Source organism: Megalobrama amblycephala, linkage group LG14 (genome assembly GCF_018812025.1).
Source record: "Megalobrama amblycephala isolate DHTTF-2021 linkage group LG14, ASM1881202v1, whole genome shotgun sequence".
Taxonomy (NCBI): Eukaryota; Metazoa; Chordata; class Actinopteri; order Cypriniformes; family Xenocyprididae; genus Megalobrama; species Megalobrama amblycephala.
In genome coordinates this window covers 32,587,090-32,611,035 of record NC_063057.1, presented here as the reverse complement: position 1 = coordinate 32,611,035, position 23,946 = coordinate 32,587,090, and the positions used below count along the sequence as shown (strand labels likewise).

Below are 23,946 nucleotides of genomic sequence, written 5' to 3'. Positions count from 1 at the left end.
ACTAAATTGCATTATTAGAGGTGGAGATGGTGGCCTTAAAAATACATAGGACAAGTTTGACATTACTTCCTTGTAATTTAGTTTGTTTATTGCATCTCACTTTACCTTCGATACACATATTGCCAACTTGCAGTAGAACAAGTGGTAAATTGTTGCACAACATTTAACATTCAAGTCACCTTTATTTATACAATACAGAATACTTCAAAGCAGCTTCATAGTGATAAGAGGAAAATGATTCAGTGAGTTCATTTCGGCTACAAAAGAAAGTAGTGTCATTGTTGATTAAGTTCTGTTGTAACGGTCATCAATTATTAATTAAATTAATAATTAATTTAATCTATAAAGCAGTTCTGCAGAAAACAGTGATGTCATCATCCAGCTCAGTTCAGTTCTCATCCAATAGTGTCAATGCAGTCAAATCAATAATACTGTTGAATAATATATAATATTTACATTATCATTTATACTATAGCCACTTTTATGTCCCAGTGTAATGCGGCTGCTGCAGACAAGAAGTGTTGGATCCAAATAAAGTAGAAATTTATTGAAACAGTGCAACTGAAATAACTTTAGACAAGGAACCTGATAAACCCAGGCACATGAACATGACGCTACAACAAACATACATGATACAACCATATATCGGGAACACTAGACAAAGTACATGAAAAACACTGGGGTATTTATATACAAGGGGTTATTGGCAAACAAGACACACCTGGGAACAATCAGGAACTAATCAATAAGAAAAACTACGAAGGACTACAAAACATGATCAGAAACAGAGAGCCAGAGTGGTGCCGGCAGAGCAGGTGGCCAGGGCGGCGACATTGGAGAACACCATGGTGGAGCAGATGACCACCACAGCTGGGCAGACAGGGCTAAAGATCCCCACGCCGGAGCAGAAGACCACCACAGCTGAGTAGACAGGCTTGAAGACCCCCATGGCAGATCTGGTGGAACCGGAGACCACCACAGCTGATTAGGTAAAACTGAAACATAGAGCACAGAGAGGTTAGCTTTGACCTCAAGGGCCGTGTCAAAACAGTCTGGGAGCTCAAGGGCATCCTTGATGATCATAGAGAGACCAGCAGGGTGCTCCAGGTGGGCCTCTGTGGTCAATTCAGGTAAAACAAGCAGTTCAGGAATGACCTCTGCGGTCGCATTGATACAGACTGGAAGTGCAGTAAAAAGTTTATTAGTTCCAATTCCATGGAACTATTTCACTCCAGAGGACTTGAAGGTTAAACATGTATGAATCAGTCCTCATTGAGCTTATCTTTTTGCTTTACACTGGAATTTTATCACTACTGGTTCAAAGGTTTTATCCTCAATAGAAAGCAACAAAATTACCATATTTAAAGTCCAGAAAAGTAGTAAAAACATCATTAAAATAGTCAATGTGACTGCAGTGGTTCAACCTTAATGTTCTGAAGTGACGAGAATAGTGTTTGTGCACAAAACCAAAACCAAAAAGCGACTTTCAACAAATTCGTCTCTCCCCTGTCAGTCTTGTAGTTTCGCAGTTCAGCGCTTCCATACGTGTGATGCTGACACAGGAGCGAACCAATACTGAGCCAGCGTTTTGACATAGAAACTGGAAGCGCTGCAACTATAGCGTACAAAACTGACAGGGGAGAGATTAATTTGTTGCATTTTTACTACTTTTCTGGACCTTGGATGCGGTAATATCATTGCTTTCTATTGAGGAGGAAAAACCTTCTTGGATTTCATCAAAATTATCTTAATTTGTGTTCCGAAGATGAATGAAGGTCTTATGGGTTTGGAACGGCATGAGGGGGAGTAATAAATGACAGAAATCTCATTTTTGGGTGAACTAAACCTTTAATGTTTGATCAAAAACCCAATAATTTTAAATGATCATTCTGCTTCCCTGCACTTCATGTCAAACCTGTGACTCTTTTAAAAATTGCAATTTGTTTTTGAACTCAAGCACAAATGAGCTTTTGTGAACTCCGATGTCTCTTCATCACACAAATGAAACATATCACAAATGTACTTTAATACAGATATGATCTACAGCTTAATTGTACATATCTAAAACTATTAATAAAAAATAAGATTTCTTAAAAAAAAAAAAAAAAAAAATACAGATGTGACAAATAGCTTTACTTTAGTTGGGTCATTCACTTTTTATCTTAAAAATATGATGATAAAATTCCAAGGAGAGGCAGAACGTGCTGACTGCACCTCAAATTGAAAAAAATTAAAAGCTCTGTAGAAAATTAACTGTGAAAAAACTATGAGCGTGATTATCTGCCAGTGAAATAGTTCCATAGAATTCTCCACTTTTAATATATAATCCATTTCAGCCCCTTAATTTAGATATGTGTGAATGACGGCACAGGGCATGTGATTTTGGAAACAAAAATACTGAATCAGAATCCATCTGGGAGTCAGACTGCCTGGTAATACATTTTTGTTTGATCACCAGCACAATAACTGCAGCAATGTCAGGACCTGGTGGCTGGAGCCCAGTGAAGTCTGTCACTCCAGAGATGAATGAATTCTGCCTTGATGTAAGAGACAGAAAATTACTCATGTAGTAAATGCTTTTTTTATTGCTAATAACATAGTAGTATATTATCTATTTAGCTGTGAAATGTGTTGAGGAAATTATTTGTTATCATTTTTAAGTTTTTAAGTTGAATTTAAAATGTTTGTCTATTTATTCAGGTGAAGTCAGACATAGAGAAGATGGCTAGAACCCATTATGGTGTTTACACTCCTGTAAGCTTCGCTTATCAGATTACGAATGAACCGAACATAAACTATTTGGTCAAGGTAAGTGAGTGTTTTTATTATGAAGTAAGTGAGTGTTTTTATTCATCACTGAAAGTCCTCCAAGGCACAACTTCCATTCTTTCAAAAGATCAGTTTTATCACTTGTTGCTTTATTGTGTCACATCTGGTTAGAACAAGGTGATAAAATGTATTTGAAAAATATATTAAATCCACATTAATTTCTCTTTCTCTCTCTCTCTCTCTCTCTCTCTCTCAGGTGGACGTCAGAGATGTGTGAGTTCATGCGATGATATCTGTAGATCCCCCCGTCTATAAAGTGAAACTGACTGTGCTTAGAGTCCTGTACCCTAAAGCCTCCAGTGAGCCTCTGGTCCCCTTCTGAACACGTCTAACCACATGCAGAAAATAGTCTGTCTAATCTAATAACAGACACAATGAGCTGCCATAGAGGAACTATTGAAAACTGTATGATTCCTCAATATTAAACTCTATATTCAAACCCTCATTGCCTGTGCCAGTGTGTTTATGTGAAGATGCGAACAACACCAAATTCACTTCACTTTACTAAAAATATTGCTGAAATAACTGAACATAAATATTTCTCGCTATTTCAAATCGCAAAATAACAAAAGAAAAGACAGCTTTTTAAAATAATGATTCAAGATTTTGAAAATTAAATTATATATGAGTAGGAAATGCAATAAAATATTTTTTTTTTTTTTCCCCCAATCAATAAATCTGGCATAAGTCTGAAAATGTCCATACAGAAATGAAGGTCTGGTACTAGAGCACAAATGCAGTTAAGAACAGACACGCACAGACGCACATGCAAACACACACAGGTGGGCCTGACATATAGAGCATTTATATAACTTGGCAAGCAAAATCAGCCACAAATGCAGAAAAAATGCAAATATGAGAGGGTGAGACCTAACATACACACAAAAACACACATGCACTCATGCGGAAGAGGTGTTAGAGAGGCCAGAGGGTCTGATCAACCTGTGCTGCCTCTGTGGGTCCTAACGTACCAGTACAGTTGCAATAAGCTGTACTGTATAAAGGGTTAACATAAACCCCAGAATGTAAGGGGTGTAATCCTGGTGTAAAATAGCCCATACAGCACATCACATACCACCCAACGCCCCAGTACAGTCACCATAAACTTAAACTGAATAAAGAGTGTACCCTGGGGCAAAAATAATCCCTATATTACATCACATACCATGTAGTTAGTTAGTTAGTTAGTTAGTTAGTTTCACATCACAAATGATATAGTATGTTATTTAGCTCTTACAACTAAGATGGAAGCTCTCTATTTTTTCATTACTATTTTTAATGTTTTGAAAGAAGTCTCATATGTTTTGAAATAAATGAACCAATTGCTTTGAAAAATGATTCATTGTTTCGAAGCATTTCGAAGCTGGTGACCCCTGCTGGTCAGAACAGTGTAAATGCAACAAAAACTCCAGTCATGACATGCATGAAAACACCTTTTTAGGAGCAAAACCGGCAGTCATTGAAATCTCATAATGAAACAAATCTGAACATCTTTGAAATCTCACTGTGGAAACAAACAGACTGTCTTTGAAATCTTGTCAAGGAGCAAAACCAACCATCATTGAAATCTTGTAACAGAACAAACCGACTGTCTTTGAAATTTCGTAAGAAAACAACCATCATCAAGATCTCGTAATGGAACAAAACTGAACAAAAATTTCAAACTCGACTGTCATTGAAATCTAATAAAGGAATAAAACTGACCATCACTGAGATCTCTTAATGGAACAAAACCAACCGTCGTTGAGATCTCACAACTGAACAAAACTGACCAGGTTAAACAATAGAGGACCCAAAACTGAGCCTTGAAGAACACCACAAGAAATGATGTTAAAATGTACTAAGCAGCATTTGTTGTATATGTGTATGTGTCACCCTGCTTAGCCCAGTTATCATTTGAGCGAGGAAACTCAACTCAAGGACATTTAGCAAGTCAGTTGCATTGTGTGTTTTTGAAAATGTGATCACATCAAAGGGGCTGAAAAAAGTTTATTAGTTCCAATTCCATGGAACTATTTCACTCCAGAGGACTTGAAGGTTAAACATGTATGAATCATTCCTCAATCCTCATTGAGCTTATCTTTTTGCTTTACACTGGAATTTTATCACTATTGGTTCAAAGTATTCAGCACTTTCTCATGCACTAATATAATGCATTGTAAAGATTGCTTGGAAGAGTAATTAATTCGTTTAAATTGATCTTAACAATAGTCTTTAAAGGATTAGTAATTTCTGTTATTACTCACCCTCATATCGTTCCAAACCTGTAAGATCTTCTTTCATCTTCGGAACACAAATTAAGATATTTTTGATGAAATCCAAGAGGTTTTTTTATCCTCAATAGAAAGCAACAAAATTATCACATTCAAAGTCCAGAAAAGTAGTAAAAACATCATTAAAATAGTCAATGTGACTGCAGTGGTTCAACCTTAATGTTCTGAAGTGACGAGAATAGTGTTTGTGCACAAAACCAAAACCAAAAAACGACTTTCTTCAACAAATTCGTCTCTCCCCTGTCAGTCTTGTAGTTTCGCAGTTCAGCGCTTCCATACGTGTGATGCTGACACAGGAGCGAACCAATACTGAGCCAGCGTTTTGACATAGAAACTGGAAGCGCTGCAACTATAGCGTACAAAACTGACAGGGGAGAGATGAATTTGTTGCATTTTTACTACTTTTCTGGACCTTGGATGCAGTAATATCATTGCTTTCTATTGACGAGGAAAAAACCTCTTGGATTTCATCAAAATTATCTTAATTTGTGTTCCGAAGATGAATGAAGGTCTTATGGGTTTGGAACGGCATGAGGGGGAGTAATAAATGACAGAAATCTCATTTTTGGGTGAACTAAACCTTTAATGTTTGATCAAAAACCCAATAATTTTAAATGATCATTCTGCTTCCCTGCACTTCATGTCAAACCTGTGACTCTTTTAAAAATTGCAATTTGTTTTCACTGAACTCAAGCACAAATGAGCTTTTGTGAACTCCAATGTCTCTTCATCACACAAATGAAACATATCACAAATGTACTTTAATACAGATATGATCTACAGCTTAATTGTACATATCTAAAACTATTAATAAAAAATAAGATTTCTTTTAAAAACAAAAAAAATAAAAAATACAGATGTGACAAATAGCTTTACTTTAGTTGGGTCATTCACTTTTTATGTTAAAAATATGATGATAAAATTCCAAGGAGAGGCAGAACGTGCTGACTGCACCTCAAATTGAAAAAAATTAAAAGCTCTGTAGAAAATTAACTGTGAAAAAACTATGAGCGTGATTATCTGCCAGTGAAATAGTGATGATATCTGTAGATCCCCCCTTCTATAAAGTGAAACTGACTGTGCTTAGAGTCCTGTACCCTAAAGCCTCCAGTGAGCCTCTGGTCCCCTTCTGAACACGTCTAACCACATGCAGAAAATAGTCTGTCTAATCTAATAACAGACACAATGAGCTGCCATAGAGGAACTATTGAAAACTGTATGATTCCTCAATATTAAACTCTATATTCAAACCCTCATTGCCTGTGCCAGTGTGTTTATGTGAAGATGTGAACACCAAATTCACTTCACTTTACTAAAAATATTGCTGAAATAACTGAACATAAATATTTCTCGCTATTTCAAATCGCAAAATAACAAAAGAAAAGACAGCTTTTTAAAATAATGATTCAAGATTTTGAAAATTAAATTATATATGAGTAGGAAATGCAATAAAATATTTTTTTTTTCTTCCCCCAATCAATAAATCTGGCATAAGTCTGAAAATGTCCATACAGAAATGAAGGTCTGGTACTAGAGCACAAATGCAGTTAAGAACAGACACGCTCACGCACAGACGCACATGCAAACACACACAGGTGGGCCTGACATATAGAGCATTTATATAACTTGGCAAGCAAAATCGGCCACAAATGCAGAAAAAATGCAAATATGACAGGGTGAGACCTAACATACACACAAAAACACACATGCACTCATGCGGAAGAGGTGTCAGAGAGGCCAGAGGGTCTGATCAACCTGTGCCGCCTGAGTGGGTCCTAACGTACCAGTACAGTCGCAATAAGCTGTACTGTATAAAGGGTTAACATAAACCCCAGAATGTAAGGGGTGTAATCCTGGTGTAAAATAGCCCATACAGCACATCACATACCACCCAACGCCCCAGTACAGTCACCATAAACTTAATTGCTGACCCCTGGTGTATAGGTTAAATAATAGAGGACCCAAAACTGAGCCTTGAAGAACACCACAAGAAATGATGTTAAAATGTGCTAAGCAAAATTTGTTGTATACGTGTATGTGTCACCCTGCTTAGCCCAGTTATCATTTGAGCGAGGAAACTCAACTCAAGGACATTTAGCAAGTTATAGCAAGTTTATTGGTTCCAATTCCATGGAACTATTTCACTCCAGATGACTTGAAGGTTAAAAATTAATTAAATTAATCATCCCTCATTGAGCTTATCTTTTTGCTTTTCACTTCAGTTTTGTCACTAAATGTGTTCAGCACTTTCTCATGCACTAATATAATGGATTGTAAAGATTGCTTGCAAGAGTGAGGGAAAATACATTTAAATTTATCTTAAAAAATAGGATTTAAAATTCAACCATTAAGGGTGCTTGCATTCGCTCGCTAGTGTTCTTTTGCACACTTATTATTATTCTTCCACACAAAATTTCAGCGCACTACTCCTCCAGCAGCGTTTGTCATAGACCCATGAATGAGGTGTTAAATCTTGCGGATTATTGAGGAATGGTGTGCTATGACTTTTATAAGCGATCGGTTGTGCGATGTTCGCCCGGTGGGCGAAAAAGCAGCTGAAAATGTCCCATAGACTTTACATTGTGACAAGTCATAGCTCCTAATGAGGATTTCGTAGAAACATGTGGGTTACCACGTTTGAAGAGGCTGTCAGTCTCTGTCAGACCATACCTCGCAATGGGGTGTAAGTTGTACCCCTGGGGCAAAAGAGCTACCCAAATTTGCCCCATAGACATACTATGGTGAAGCCGCGCCCATGAAACAGGAAGTGACTGCATGTGTTTTTCCTACTACTGTATGGTAAATTACATTGTGATCCAGAGTTATGTTCAATACAAAATCCCTATGTCATAGAGACAAGGTGGTGGGCTCATTTGACTCAGGCAACCAATCAGTCTCTCAGGATCATTGTGAGGATATCAAGCCATGCCCTAGCAACCATTTAGAGCACCCTAGCAACAAGCTCCCTAGACTTCCATTCAAAAAGGCTGTGGAAAAGGCGGTCTTCCATTCATCCCCCTCTCGAATCCGAATCAGATTGTATGCGCAGCGCAAGTCGAGCTTGGTATAGTACTTGGTCGTACGTAGTTGTTCTGATTGTGTAGCTGATGGTTTGCTCAAGGCTGTTGATCTGCTGAATGTCAAACAATGCTGTAACTTCTTGCTTTACTGTACTCTGCTTTAGCTCTCTCTCTCTTGGTAAACTGTATGCATGTATGTGTGTGAATGTTAGAGTAGTTTAAGTGTTTAGTCTAGTTAATAAAGTCTTGTTCATGTCATATGTAAAGTTGTCTGTGTTTTGCGCTCATATGCTTGAGTCCCCATTCATGCAGATCATGACTTACAGGCTCTTAGTAGTACTGTACAATAAGATTGTTATTTCCCATAACCTGGAAATGAACATTTCTTAGAATTAATAAACAATTAACCCTGTGTGCTCATTGAACAACTGGTTAATTGATTGTAATATTAATTTTATTACATTAAGTTAATTTTATTAACTGATCCAAATATTAATAATTAATTATAACCAGTTATGATTAATTATTCATATTTATTTTGAGCTAATTTGCTACACTGGTTTGGTGCTGGTTTAGCTGGTGGTCCAGCAAGACCATGCTGGTCTACCATCATGGTCTTGCTGGTGATGCTGGTCAACCATCATGGTCTTGCTGGTCAACCATCATGGTCTTGCTGGTGATGCTGTTTCTACTGAGCGCTTACAGGACACCTTTTTTGATAAGTGTGTATTTATTTTATATTATCTTTACAGTTAAAAAGAATCTGAAAGTCTGAATAAAAAAATATTATAGAAATTTTACTTTGAAAGGGAAAAAACAGTTTTTTGAGCTAAAATGTGCTTTCCTCTCATCCCATGTGTCTCTCTTCTTTGGAGGATGAGTAAAATGGGTGGCTTTTCAAAATTATGTGGTCACATGATCAATTTCTTCTATGGTTTTCCAGAAACAATGGGTGGAACTACTTCCCCCCTGGCACAAATCACCCCACTCTCTCCCCACTCTCCCTCATTGGGATGCTCAAACACCTCACGGAATCTCTGCATAAAAGACTCAAATGACGGGAATACTGAACCATCATCTCTCCATACCGCCGTAATCCACTCCAGTGCATTGCCAGTGAGTTGTGAACACACAAACGCGATCTTCCCAGCCTCGGTGGAATATAGCGTGGGTTGTTGACTGACAAACAGTGAGCATTGAAGGATAAACCCCTTACATCTTGTTGGATCACCATTGAACTTCTCGGGAAATACCAGACGGGGATTGACTTATTTAGTAGTCTTTTTTGGTGTTGTTCCCTCAACATGAAGAATGACAAAACTAAATGAACCAAACATGTCCCCTCTCCGGTCAATGTACTAATCTGAAAATGGTGGCTTTACCTTTAAAGTGTTAAAGCTACCAGAATGACTGGAAAAGACCATTTCATTTCACATTTTACACATGTAATGCATAAAAAACTCTTATACAACTTATATTTTCAGATATTGACAAATAGCTTTACTTTAGTTGAGTCAATAACTTTTTTTAATCATCAAATTGATGATAAAATTCCAAAGAAAGGCAGAATGTGCTGACTGCACCTCAAATTGAAAAAAAGAAAAGACTCAAATGACGGGAATACTGAACCATCATCTCTCCATACCGCCGTAATCCACTCCAGTGCATTGCTGGTGAGTAGTGAACACACAAACGCGATCTTCCCAGCCTCGGTGGAATATAGCGTGGGTTGTTGACTGACAAACAGTGAGCATTGAAGGATAAACCCCTTACATCTTGTTGGATCACCATTGAACTTCCCGGGAAATACCAGACGGGGATTGACTTGAGATGGCGTTTCTGCCGCGTGTGTAATGGCAGATGCGGCAGGTGTCGGGGTCGCCGCAGGAGTGGCAGTGTGGAGGTTTTGGAGGGCCTTTACCAGTTCCTCCGTGAGTGAGGTGAGTCGATTCAGCTGGTGCCGATGTGCGGCGAGTTGGCTGGCTTGGGCAGACATCGTTGCACATAGATGAGAAAAAAAAACCCACTGGATCGGGGGTTGGTGAGGTCTTCTGTAACAACTCATCACACAAATTAAGATCCATAAGCAGGCTTTTTATTAACAACAGTCGTGGTCAGACAGGCAATGATCAAACAACAGCAAACTTGAATAACGGAGAGCAGACAGAATCGTGGTCATGGGACAGGCAGAAGATCAGGGCAGGCAGATAACAATCACATATCAGAAGCCAGGCAAATAGTCCAATGAGCAGGCAGCAGAGAATTGTAAAAGGGAATCAAACAGGGTCACAACAGGAAGGCAAACACAATAAAGAATGCTCAGAAATGCAAACCGTAGTAATACAAGACCACGCAAAGAGGAATGGTCTGAGGGCAGTTTATATAGGCCTGATAATGAGCCGCAGCTGGATAAGGTAATCAGTTGCAAGGTACGGGGCCGATGGGACATGTAATGTGTGTGTGTGCATGGCCAGAGGTGGGAATCACGGAGTTCGTCTCTGTGACAGTTGTCATTGTAAATATTCCCTTTTTCTACGAACACAGAGGAGGAGAATCTGCAAGGGGACATTTTAAAACGCTGTCTTAATGTACTAAGACAGTAATTTAAAAGATCTGCAGATGAGCACAGAATATGAACGCAGCACGTTTTAATTACACATTAAGCAATTTCTTCCCTTTATAAAACCATTAAGCAGAAATGTCTTATGCATTTTAAGTGATACTGAAATTTTATATTTTGATCTCATCCGTTTTTCTGCACATATGTGACCCCTCACGGAAACCAGGGACACAAGTCGGCAGCACAACTCTTGAGCAAAATGAGAAAGAAGCATTTTTTTTCAAAATTGGTGATTTTCGTGTTTTTGCAGAATCTGTTAGTTGAGATCATGAAGAAGCCTTTCCGTGTTTGAGATAGCAGTATTGGTATATTTAAAAGCGTACATTTTGAGGTCGAATCGGCTTAGCTTTTCGGAGATTCTAGCACGCAGTAGGGGCGTGTCATGTCTGTGTGTATTTCCATACTGGGAAGCGTGGCTAATTACTATGCAGCGCTCTGGCCGGCTCTAGCTGATATCAAAATTCAATGAAGAACCGTGGCCGTTACACCGAAAATGTTTTGAAGTACTTCTTCGACAAGCCGGATGTTATGAACAAGCGCTCACTGATTCTGAAAACGATCTGAGCGACGATGAAAGCGGCATAATAAGACATTACCTCTCTGGAGTTGGGTAACGTGCCGGCGCATTTTGCAGGATTTTTTTCACATTGCAGCAAAACAGACTTAAAATACTCCGTCATTTTTTGTCATAGAGACATAAGTAATATATCAATTGAAACTATAGAATGTCTTCTTTTATTTGTGTACACTCAGAGTAAAAACACAATGTTGTGCTTTTTGTAAAATAAAGAAAACTAACATGATGCGTGATCTCTCGTCTCCCTCTGAACAAAGTCCAATCTGATAGTTCTCAGAAAATGAACTGTAACTTAGTGAATACTAATCATGTCTGAAAAAACATTGAAATGTCAAGTTTTAAAACGTTAAGTCAAATCGAAAACAAACCTTCTGTTTAGTAATCTTTATGAAAAGAGAGCCATTCAGAAGTCCGTGATTCAGCTCATTAACCGCTAATGCGGCCACCCCACAGAGGGAGCGCTTCAAGCAAATTCAGAGGCAATGCTATTCATTCACGTGTAGCTATTTATTGCTTGAAAAGTGTTTTGAATAGCCATGAGATCTCTGGCCTCTGTTAGTCCAGTTATTTCCTGGATTGCATTCTTCTTTAAGGTTCTCAGGTGAGAACATGTTCAATTCATGATTAAAGTGACCAAAATGATCATGGTTATCACAGAATCCTGTTCAAAAAGTCAATTCACCAAGTTTTATGTGGAAAACCAGCAAATAAAAAATAAAATTAGCATCAATATGTACTTTTTCTTTACATAAACATTAAAATAATAACATTAAAAATGTGGGCAGATTTTAGGAGTGTCTTGCAACATGTTATCTACAATGCACGAGTTCAAATAGAGTTTTGACAAAAAAGTCACATATTTCAGCCTCTAAATCATTTTTATAAAAGTAAAAAAGATAAATTACTGACATTTACAATGCACATTAACCTTTATTATTAATAGTATGGGTCCATGCAGCTAAGGGGGTATGGCATCTAAATGAGATGTAAATGAGCCATTGTCATCCCAGCAGGTAAACAGGTAGAACTGCAACTTTACCATCCGGCTTCTGGCCACAACTCTCCAAATATTATCAGTCATCTCGTTGGAAAGCTCACTTTCAGAATCTGTGAATAACTCAAAATGCCCCAAAACCGACTTGTGTCCCTACTTTCCGTTTCACATTGTGCTTTATTAGTAAACACAAAATTTGTCTCTTAAATATTAGAAAAGCATTTTCTGAGAGGTCATGTAAACGTGTTGCGTTCAATTTTGGGCTCATATGCATATCTCCACACAGTTTTTAATAGATACATTGTCCGGTGCAGTTGAAGCGATTCTTGTTTATTTTAGAATGACCCCATTCAAGTTCTGCTAACAAAGCAGAGTGATCAGAGCAAAGGTTAATTATTAAACCAAAAAAATATCGCAATGTGGTTCATTATCAGTGGGTTTATGCATTATTAATAGGTTTACCATCCGGCTTCTTCTCGTCATCTCCTCAACCTGCTTCCCTGTTTTTACACGTAGAAAAGGCAAAAAAACGTTTTTCATTGTCCAGTTTTCTATCAGACATTCAGAGTTTCATAATCATTTAATGACATACAATGAATTTTTCAACAAATTACTGCACTAAACTCAATAACGGAAAGGCTGTGCGATCCTGCCAATATGGCGGATAAACAAAGAAGTTACCCAGAACTCAATGCAGCGTGACATTAGATTTGCATTCTCTATAGGAACCAAAGCTTCTAACGACCGCTGCAGTGATGCGATGGCGGGGCTTATTCCGCCATATTGCGCATTGCACTTTCTCCAATTCAAAACAATTCGAGTGATGCGTCTTGTGTTATTTAGTAGTCTTTTTTGGTGTTGTTCCCTCAACATGAAGAATGACAAAACTAAGTGAACCAAACATGTCCCCTCCCGGTCACTGTACTAATCTGAAAATGGTGGCTTTACCTTTAAAGTGTTAAAGCTACCAGAATGACTGGAAAAGACCATTTCATTTCACATTTTACACATGAAATGCATAAAAAACTCTTATACAACTTATATTTTCAGATATTGACAAATAGCTTTACTTTAGTTGAGTCAATAACTTTTTTTAATCATCAAATTGATGATAAAATTCCAAAGAAAGGCAGAATGTGCTGACTGCACCTCAAATTGAAAAAAAGAAAAGAAAAGAAAAAAGCTCAGTGGAAAATTAACTGTGAAATAACCACAGAGTTGGCTAATGATCTACGAGTGAAACAGTTCCATAGAATTGAATGACGGCACAGGTCACGTGATTTTGGCAAGATAAATACTGGGTACTAGATATCCATCTAGGAGTCAGACTGCCTGATAATACATTTTTATTCGTCACCACCAGCACACTGCAGCAATGTCAAACTGGAGCCCAGTGAAGCCTGTCACTTCAGGGATGACGGAATTCTGCAATCTGGTAGGAGACAGAAAATCACTAATGTAGTAAATGCTTTTTCTCTAATAATGTAGTGATAAGAGGATCTATTTTGGCATAGGTGCTGGAAGTCGGGCGTTGCAGTTATTGAAGCGTTGTGAGATCGCAACGAAATTTCATATTTTTAGTGATTATAAAGGAACGCTCGTTGCGCGCATTCTGCCATGCCAAATCATGCACGCAGCACTGCCTTGCTTTTTATGTTTCTGAATGTTGTTGATACTTTAATAACAAATATTAGAATGTATCACCGTTTATGCTGGGATCTGAAGGTTATGGTTAGGGCTTGGCGACATGTATCTTAAAAGTGAAACATGGAAATCTCGGATGTAAACGTTTTATACTTTTTATTTGTTAAACGCTGCAGCTAATGTATTTCCCGTGTGCAGTTAAATGTCCTGGTGTATGGGCTATGCTGTGTTCTCAGCTTTTTTTTTTCTTTTTTCTTAGCGATATGCTTGTTGTTTCCCGGAGTTTTGACGCGTTTTATATACTTAATAAATGCTTCTTTTTATCTATATAAAATCACTCCTCCCTTTCGAAGAAGTGACGATGCAAGATGCCTCTAAAAACCATAGCCTGAAAAAAAATAAAAATAAATAAATAAATACAAACACGAACGATTTAAGAAGATCATAGTGACAAAATGCCTTCTGTAGAGCAGTATGTCCATTTAGGGTTACTGGAGAAACATGCCGGCGCATTATGGCGACTTGGCACGGAGGGATGACCCGAGGTGTATGTAGATAGAAATGGCTCATTCTAATAAAAACATAACGGTTCATTATGTAAGGTCTTTATACACCACTGAAAACATATAGTTATGCATGTTATATTGAATTTATGTAAGTAGATTCTCCCAAATTTTACACACTGCTCCTTTAAAGTAAATTATTCTTTACATGTGTTTTCTATCTAAATAAGTAAATTTAGTTTTTTTTAATAATAATAAAAATATAGTTGAAAATAAAATATTTGTTTATTTATTCAGGTGAAGCCAGAGATAGAGGAGATGGCTGGAAAAACTTTTGATGTTTACACTCCTGTAAGTTTTGCTTATAAGCCTCTGGTAGGAGGAATGGACTATGCGATCAATGTAAGTCTTTATGGATTTTGAATTTGTGAATTCATCAATGAAACTCCTCCAAGGCACATCTTGCTTTCTTTCAATATCAACTAATCTGCTGTAGCAGTGTGTCCTAACCAGGTACAAAGTGAAACTGTATCAAGACACTGGATCAATAGTTTTGTAGTCGTTTAAAATATATATATATTTTTTTTTCTCAGTTTTATAACATTACTGGACACACACAAATCTACTTGGAAAACCTCATGTTGCCTGTTATGATTTTTTATTTATTTATTTTTTTATGAAAAATGTTTGTGCATATTAAACCCACGTGGATTTCTCTCTCTTTTAGGTGAATGTTGGAAATGTGTGCGTTCATGCGATGGCAACTGAAACTCTCCCCTATGGAGAGAAACGGACTGTGCTCAGAATCCAGCACCCTAAAGCCCTCACTGACCCTCTGAAACCCTTCTGAACACATCTAACCGAATGCAGAAAATAGTCTGTCTTATCTAACAACAGACACAATGAGCTGCCATAGAGGAACTATTGAAAACTGTTTCATTCCTCAATATTAAACTCAATATTCAAATCCTCAGTGTTTTTGTCAGTGTGTTTATCTGATGAACACCAAATTTACTTCACTTTACTAAAAATGTTTTATGCTGAGATAACTGAACATAAATATTTCTCACTAATCCAAATCATCAAATGACAAAATAAAATGACTGCTTTTTAAAATAAAGTGAAAAGATTAAAGATTTTGAAAAATAAAACTCACAAATATTTATTTTTTTTTAAATTCAAGTTATTGCTTTTGGAAGGTGAAAAGGTAACAAAAGTACAACATCACAAAAATAATAATAATGATACAGGGTTCCAGATTTCTACAGGCACAGTTGGAACAAAAAAAAAAAAAAAAAAAAAAAAAGTACAATACAAGACATTTCAACAAGTGTCAATCTATTCATTCTGAGTTGTTACTGTAATATATGTCCAGAACTCTTCCCAAGGCGACAACCCATCCTCTTTGACACCATTTATTCTATTGAGCATAGATTCATAAGAAGCAATTTCTATTATTGCACTAGCCCAATCTTTCAGTTCTGGGGCTTTCACTGTCTTCCAGTGTCTCAGAATAATCCTGCTAGCCACTGTGATACATACCATTATAACAGAAAGTACACACTTAGAAACATTTGTTAATTGAGACTTGTCACCCAGTAAACAAAGTTGAGGTGTCAGAGGTATTGTGGAGCCATACCAGCAACTTACGACATCTACAACTTGTTTCCAGAATGGTTTAACTAAGCTACACTCCCAAATACAATGTAAAAATGTACCCGTTTCCAACTGGCACTTCCAACACAAATCGTCCTTTATCAATTTCATCCTATAAAGTCTTGCCGGAGTGTGGTAGTATCTATGAAGAATCTTATATTGAGTGAACTTCCCCTTTACTTCTTTTATATATTTACCACACCCTGCCAAAATGCTGGACCATTTGTCTGAGTCAATTTCTTCACCAATATCTCTCTGCCAAATGATCCTTAAATTTCCCAAGTCACTACTCCTAAAGGAGTTTACCATTTTATATAAATGTGGAGATTTATGAAATTCTTGTGTTTTGTTTAAATAACTTGAGATAGGATTGTCAACCATGGGGCCAACTTTAGACAATATACAATTACGTAACTGTAAAAACTTCCAGAAGTTTTCTTTTCCCACAAGATTATAACGCTTAGTTAAATTTTCGTAAGACCTTAACACCCCATTCTCATACAAGTCTTCAATTTTACTTATACCTTGCTGGTGCCAATACTTCCAATAAATCAGCTTTTTACCAATACGGATTGCTGGGTTATGCCATAATGAAGAGTATTTCTGTAAATGGTGAGATAATTTGAATATTTTATGAATTCTAACCCAAACATCTCTAGTGTGAATAAGAACGGGATTTGTAGTATTAAAAGTAGACTGTGAGAATACTTCAATAGGAGTAAAGGGTGCACAAATTTTATATTCAATATTCATCCAGTCCGTTTTATCTTTTTCCTGATTCCAATATTTAGCTATTTTAGTCAGGACAAAAAGCAAATGATATAGTCTACAATCTGGAAAACCCAACCCTCCTTTTTCTTTCGGGGCAATCAGCTTATTTAGATTGATCCTTGCCCTTTTCCCATCCCAAAGAAAATGTTTCATTAAGTTATCAAATTGCTTGAAAAATGAAGATGGAATTTTAATCGGAAGCATCATTAATATATAATTAAGCTGGGGGGCTATAACCATTTTAATAATACTAATTTTTCCCCATAAAGTAAGTTTGATTTTTCCCCACTTCTCCAAATTAGTTTTGAACTTCTGTAATAATGGGTGTAAATTGAGTGTTATTATTTCCTCCATGTCCCGGGACAGTTTTATTCCTAAATATTTCATTCCCTTAGGGACCCATTTAAATTTAAACTTTTCTACCATAACTGGTAAACATGAATTGGAAAGGGGGGTAGCTTCAGACTTATTCCAATTAACTGTATAACCAGACAATTTTGAGAAGGATTGAATAACATCCAATAGATTTGGTAGAGAGGTCAGGGGGTCAGTTATAACTGCTAAAATGTTGTCTGCATATAGTAATAATTTATGTTCTTTGTCTCCTGCTTTCACTCCCCTAATACCAGAGTGGGCTCGAATGATAATTGCCAGTATTTCCAAAAAAATAATAAACAAAAGTGGGCTTAAAGAGCACCCCTGACGTGTCCCTCTTGATAGGTTAAAAAAGGGGGATACTACTCCATTTGTTATCACTGCGGCCTTGGGTTCTTTGTATAATATTTGTACCCATGAAATAAAATTTTGCCCAAAGCCAAAATGTGACAAGGTAGAGAATAAAAATTGCCACTCCACCTTGTCAAAAGCTTTCTCCGCATCCAGAGAAATAGCTGTTATTGGAGTATTTTTGGATTGACACAACCAGATTAGATGAAACAACAATCTTACATTTTCAGAAGAAGCTCTATTGTTCATGAATCCCACTTGATTAGGATGAATAATGATTGGTAACACCTTTTGCAGATGATTGGCTAGGATTTTTGTCAAAATTTTCAGATCGACATTTAATAAACTAATAGGTCTAAAATTTGAGGGGTCTGTAACATCTTTACCTTTTTTGGGGATTACAGAAATAAAGGCCTCATTAAATGTTGGGGGTGCTCGCCGTTTCCTGAACATTTCATGGTATACCTCATTAAGTATTGGAGCTATAACCTCTACAAATTCCTTATAATACTCCACGGGCAAGCCATCAGCACCCGGCGATTTTCCATTTTTCATTGATGAAATTACTTCTTTTATCTCATTTACTGAAATAGGGGATTCCATCTCCACCACCTGATCTGGCTGTAAGCTCGGCACTTCAACATTTGAGAGAAAATCTTCAATCTCATTTTGAACAGATTTAGTATGTGTTCTAGACGTATACAGCTTTTCATAGTATTGCTGAAAAACTTTATTTATGTCTTTGGCTGCAAATATTTGACTATCTCCTTGTTTAATTACTGGTATTGTGTTGGAAGCATTTTTTTCTCTTAATTGTCTGGCTAACAATTTCCCTGTTTTCTCTCCCCCTTCATAAAAATTTGTTTTCAGTCTGTACAGTGCATATTCCACCTTTTTGTTATAAATCTCATGCAACTGATATTTTAATCTACAAAGTTCTTGATAAAGCCTGTCCGAAAAAGCATTAATCAACTGTAATTCCTTGCTTTTGATTTCCTTTTCCAACTTGTTAATCTTATTTAGACTCTCTCTTTTCTTTTTTGCAGCCTGAGCGATAAGTTTACCTCTTACATACGCCTTAGCGGCCTCCCAGACTGTTGAAATGTCTTGAGTACTCCCTAAATTTTATATCAAAAAAGGATTTTAAATCATCTTCTAAAGCTTTTCTGAAAAGGGGATCTAACAATAATGCCGTATTCATTCTCCATCTTCCTCTTTTCTCTGTATCATTGGTTATATTCAGAAGAAGTTCTACTGGTGCATGGTCGGTAATAGTTATTGTCTTTATAACACAGTTTGCTACTTGAGCAGTCAAAGGGGTTGATACTAAGAAAAAAAAAATCAATCCTTGAATACATTTTGTGACTGTGGGAGAAAAAGGTGTAATCCCTATTCTTTGTCAAGTCAAGTCAAGTCAAATTTATTTATATAGCGCTTTTACAATTGGTAATTGTTTCAAAGCAGCTTTACATATTAGAAGCACAGAAAAAAGGGAAGTGGTTAAAAATGAGCTGTACAAACAAGCGTGGTAATATGTAACATATACAAGATGGTGCTACATTAAGCCAATGTCGGTTGACTCCCAGGGGTGGAAAAAACCCCCTAGGAGAAAAACCCAGCGTGCTAACACTGGGAAAAAAGTCCTAGGAGGGAAAAAACCCCTTGGAAGATATATATAATATATGTAAATGGATATGGAGATCAAAATCTGAATTATACATTTTAATTATAGAGATTAAAAATAGATTATATATAAATATATGTAAGCGGATATGGGGATTAAAAATCTGAATTATAGATGCAGCCAGAACTGGATCTGTAGGCCCATTGTCTCCTGGGCTACGTTGTAGTCAGGTCCAGACACAGGTTCTCCATCTGATCTGGATACGGCCTGGATTCAGCACCCGGAAAACCTCAGGATAAGCAGAGAGACAGATATTAGCGTAAATGCCATTCTTATTCTGATGTACAGGTATATCTAGTGTTATAGGAAATGTTCTCGGTTCCGGCCGACCTAATTATTGCAGCGTAACAATCCTTTAACGGATTTGAAAAATGTAAATGTATTGATAATGTGTTATGTGTATGCAAGAGCAAAGAGATGTGTTTTTAGTCTAGATTTAAACTGACAGAGTGTGTTGCTTCCCGAACAATGCTAGGAAGATTGTTCCAGAGTTTAGGTGCTTAATAGGAAAAGGATCTGCCGCCTTCAGTTGATTTTGATATTCTGGGTATTATCAACTGGCCTGAATTCTGAGATCGCAATAGACGTGAAGGACTATAATGCATTAAGAGCTCACTTAGGTACTGGGGAGCTAAACCATTAAGAGCTTTATAAGTAAGTAGCAAGATTTTAAAATCTATACGATGTTTAATAGGGAGCTAATGTAATGTTGACAGAACTGGGCTAATATGGTCATACTTTCTGGTTCTAGTAAGAACTCTAGCTGCCGCATTTTGGACCAACTGTAGTCTGTTTAAAAGCCGAGCAGAACAACCACCCAGTAGAGCGTTACAATAATCTAGTCTTGAGGTCATGAATGCATGAACCAACTGTTCCGCATTTGTCATTGAGAGCATATGTCGTAATTTAGATATATTTTTTAGATGGAAGAAGGCGGTTTTACAGATACTAGAAACATGACTTTCAAATGAAAGATTGGTATCGAAGAGCACACCCAAGTTCTTAACTGAGGACGAAGGTTTAATGGAGCACCCGTCAAGTGTTAGAGAGTATTCAAGGTTTTTTCTTTGGATTGACCTGCCTCCTTATGTCTGTAAGACCCAAATCACAACTCAACATATGTATTGCTTCTCTTCCTTTTGACAATAAATGAGTCTGTCGAGAACTTTTATCTAGGATTGGATCCATTACTTCATTAAAATCCCCAGCTAGAATTATTTGGCCCTCAGAATTCCCCAGCATGTGATTAAGCTCATGGAAGAAGGGTGGGTCGCTCTTGTTAGGTGCATATATATTGCAAAACACCATTTTTGTACCCTCTATAATGGCTTCTAAACACAAAATCCGTCCCTCTGAATCATTACTTTGTTTTAACAGAACAAAACGTATATTCTTATGAATCAGAATTATCACTCCATTACGTTTACTGGAGTATGAACTGTGAAAAATGTGACCTACCCACCCCGCTTTAAATTTTTCTGCTTCTTTACCCTTCATATGAGATTCCTGGATAAACACAATATCTGCTTGATTGTTTTTCAAATATGTCAACACTTTTTTCCTTTTTGCTGGGCTACCACACCCATTAATGTTCCATGAGATAAATTTAACTAATCTCCCAGACATTGCTATTTATTATAGTCTATGGTCTGTGCCCACCTTTAACAATTTATAATAACTTGGAACTCTGAGACGCCTGCATATGAAAAAATGCTGTTAACCCAAACCTTCCAAACTTTTGTTTTTGAAAACGTAACATTTCCAACACTATGAACTTTGAAATATTTGAACAATAACGAATACAAAAATAAACATAGAAACAAAACAGAAAAAGTAAAGGGTCCGACAACTCCCCATCCCTCTTTTCCAGGCATTCCACTTTTCTTCACTATGAAGAATGGGGAAAGAGGGAAAAAACAAAAACGAAAAAGAAAAAACAAAAACAAAAAATCTCCGGTCCGTAGGTTTATCGCAGCTCCTGCACGCTGTCTTCTTGGCCGTTTCTAAGCCACTCGGGAGTTATCGTTCAGTATCTACATTCCCACATAACTGAATTTAAATGTTCATGAAAAACATGGGCCCACCTTAATTTATTACGCCTGCTCCTCAGTGACAGTGTTCATTGATGAATCTGTCAGCTGCCTCCGCGTTTGTGAAGCTCTCGTTCTTCCCGTTCCATTTGAAACGTAGGCTGCGTCCGAAACCGCCTACTTCTCTACTATTTAGTAGGGGAAAAGCAGTAGGCGAGCGAATAAGTATGTCTGAAGCAAAAAGAGTAGGCGAAAATTACCTGCGTGACGTACTAATTCTCGCGAGATTCGGACGTGCGCCTACTTAAAGTGCGTCCGAAACCGCCTACTTACCTAATATATAATAGGGGAAAGCAGTAGGCGAGCAATTAAGTATGTCAGAAACCTCAGTAATCATAAAATAGTAGTCGAGGAGGTCCCGGATGGCCTACTGCTTCCGCCCAGATTCTGAAGTATGCCTTGCTGGATATTTTTCTATCCCAGCAGGCCACGGGAGAGGATACGTCATAATCGAACACGGAGGAGAAAAGCGGCGCGGATGCTGTCAAATGTGAGTATTGAAAACCAAAAACACATTTGCTGAACTACTGTAGAGTAAACTGCTGAATGTGTAAAGATGCTAGACACTATTGTTGTGATTTTGCAGTAAAAACACGATTTATTATGTATAGATAACGGGATAAACACACCTTAATTCTCCAAAGTGGATTTACATATTCTAAATCATATACATCTTAAAGATGCTTACTAAATGTTTATTTAACATCTGACACGAACATCTTCTTCAAATATTATGACTTATGAGTGCTGGATTATGTATTATGAGTGATGTGTGTGTGCTATTATTCACTGTTGTCAACACTGTTTACATTACATGAATGAAAATAATGTAAATAAACAAATCTACAGTAACTACACATAAATTTAATCTATTTTATTTGTCCATTAGTATTGTTAATAAATTAAGGAACATTTGTATTGGATAAGAAGTGAGTTAACACATCATCAACATGTGAATGTAGATTTGAGCACATAAATCTCAGAGGAAACTTGAATCTTGTCTGATGTCTGGGGAATGATGCCATCAAAGGCTTTGAGTGAGGATACTACAGAAATGAATACAAAGTCTATTTAAATCTAAAGTCTAGTTTATTTTAATTATTGGAATTTAAACAGACTTATTACAGCACTTTTCTGATTCTTGATGTCTGTGCATTTGCTTCAGAGCTTTGGTGGAGCAGGACCTGCAAGAAAAGCTGACGACAGTATTTGTTAGAAAAAAAATAGGAAAACCTGAAACAAAATAAAAATATATATAAAGTAAGTAACAAAATATAAAGTAAGATCATTTTGTTATTTCTAATACAGAAATCAAATGACACTGTGCTGTTAAAATGACTGCTTTTGTATTATATTTGTGCATTATTGTAGGATGTGAATGTCCTCAGACTGGTGAGAGCACTGAGGATGGAGAGACACAGCAGATCCTGGGAATGGTTCAGTGTCAGGGACGAGATCCTCCATCACTCCTCCTTCCAAGTGACTCGATCAAGGACACACTGGAGGAGACACTGCAGAGATCGAACCAGCAACCTTCTGCTGACCAGCTCAGTGGTTTAGACCACCACACCACAAAACTAATGAAGCCATGACAAGAATTAGCAATTGAAAAATATGAAATGAAATATGCAAGAAACAGAATGCTGACATGAATTAATTGTAAAATGTTTTAATCCGCTGATGGAGAGCACATGAATGTTTGCAGCAGCAGATTGTCCCGCACATCTTCTCCCACTCCTGCTCCAAGGTTGAGGGGTTCAGGGGTCCATCATCATCATCATCATCTTCTGCAGTGAGGAACATGATGATGAAGGTGTTCATCAGCTGCTTGATCAGAATAAAGATGCAGAATTGGCACAGCTGTGTTGAGATGACAACAGGACTGTAAATACCTGATTGTTAGATCAATACATTTGAATAAAGCTTTGTTTCGTGTGTTGACTTGTATATGCATTTATTTGTCATTATTACTTTTATTAATTCTTTACTTATTAATTATGCTATTATCAGTAAATGTATATATTTTAATAAGCAATGAATTAATGCATGAATTGACTGTAAATGGAGATGTATTCACATCAGCTGTATTTGTCTAGTGTGTGTTCATGCACAGCTGTCATTTAACTAAACATTACATTTTGCTTGTTTTATTAAAGAAGTAAAATAAAAAGTAATATAATTAAGTTTTGGTCAGCATTTATCATCATTATTGTGTGTAAGTGTTGGGGTGTGTTAGAAAAGCAGTTCATTCTGGTGTAATCTTAATTTTAAGTTAACTTTGAGTATAAAATCAGTCTTCTCCAAAGACGAGATCTTCGAGCAGCTGCCTGATGTCTTCTTTGGCTTCAGACATCGCTAACACTGAGGAAAACCGCACTAGGTAGGGTTCAGTTACTGGTGCTGTGAGGTGTTGGTGCACCTGTTGCTCATATCTTTATTTTTATTGCAGGATCTACAATTTACATACAAGATCATGGAAAATACCATAGTGTATCTTTAACAATAAACAATAATAATGACAAAAAAAAATATATATATATGTTTGTATACATCATAGTT

The 23,946-nt window shown here is 37.0% G+C and overlaps 1 protein-coding gene and 2 long non-coding RNA genes across 3 annotated transcripts; all 3 read left to right on the top strand.

Moving 5' to 3' along the window:
• The first annotated feature begins 68 nt into the window (after window positions 1-68).
• Window positions 69-3,274, top strand: LOC125246216. Its single transcript, XR_007179778.1, has 4 exons — window positions 69-989; window positions 2,459-2,543; window positions 2,701-2,808; window positions 3,026-3,274. It is a non-coding gene; the product is annotated as an uncharacterized LOC125246216 (long non-coding RNA).
• Window positions 3,275-13,446: 10,172 nt separating this feature from the next.
• LOC125246201 (cystatin-B-like) lies at window positions 13,447-15,433 on the top strand. The gene is made up of 3 exons (XM_048157129.1): window positions 13,447-13,748; window positions 14,758-14,862; window positions 15,188-15,433. Exons 1-3 carry the CDS (start codon window positions 13,689-13,691, stop codon window positions 15,308-15,310), a joined length of 288 nt encoding a protein of 95 aa, XP_048013086.1. The 5' UTR covers window positions 13,447-13,688; the 3' UTR covers window positions 15,311-15,433.
• A 6,364-nt stretch (window positions 15,434-21,797) lies between these two features.
• Window positions 21,798-23,056, top strand: LOC125246219. Its single transcript, XR_007179782.1, has 3 exons — window positions 21,798-21,877; window positions 22,553-22,647; window positions 22,759-23,056. It is a non-coding gene; the product is annotated as an uncharacterized LOC125246219 (long non-coding RNA).
• Window positions 23,057-23,946: the final 890 nt, after the last annotated feature.

Bases quoted from the DNA above. Each gene is read 5' to 3' on its own strand.
- LOC125246201 (XM_048157129.1), top strand. From the start codon at position 13,689: ATGTCAAACTGGAGCCCAGTGAAGCCTGTCACTTCAGGGATGACGGAA. The intron at 13,749-14,757 runs GTAGGAGACAGA...TTATTTATTCAG, and splicing joins TGACGGAATTCTGCAATCTG to GTGAAGCCAGAGATAGAGGA. The intron at 14,863-15,187 runs GTAAGTCTTTAT...TCTCTCTTTTAG, and splicing joins GAATGGACTATGCGATCAAT to GTGAATGTTGGAAATGTGTG.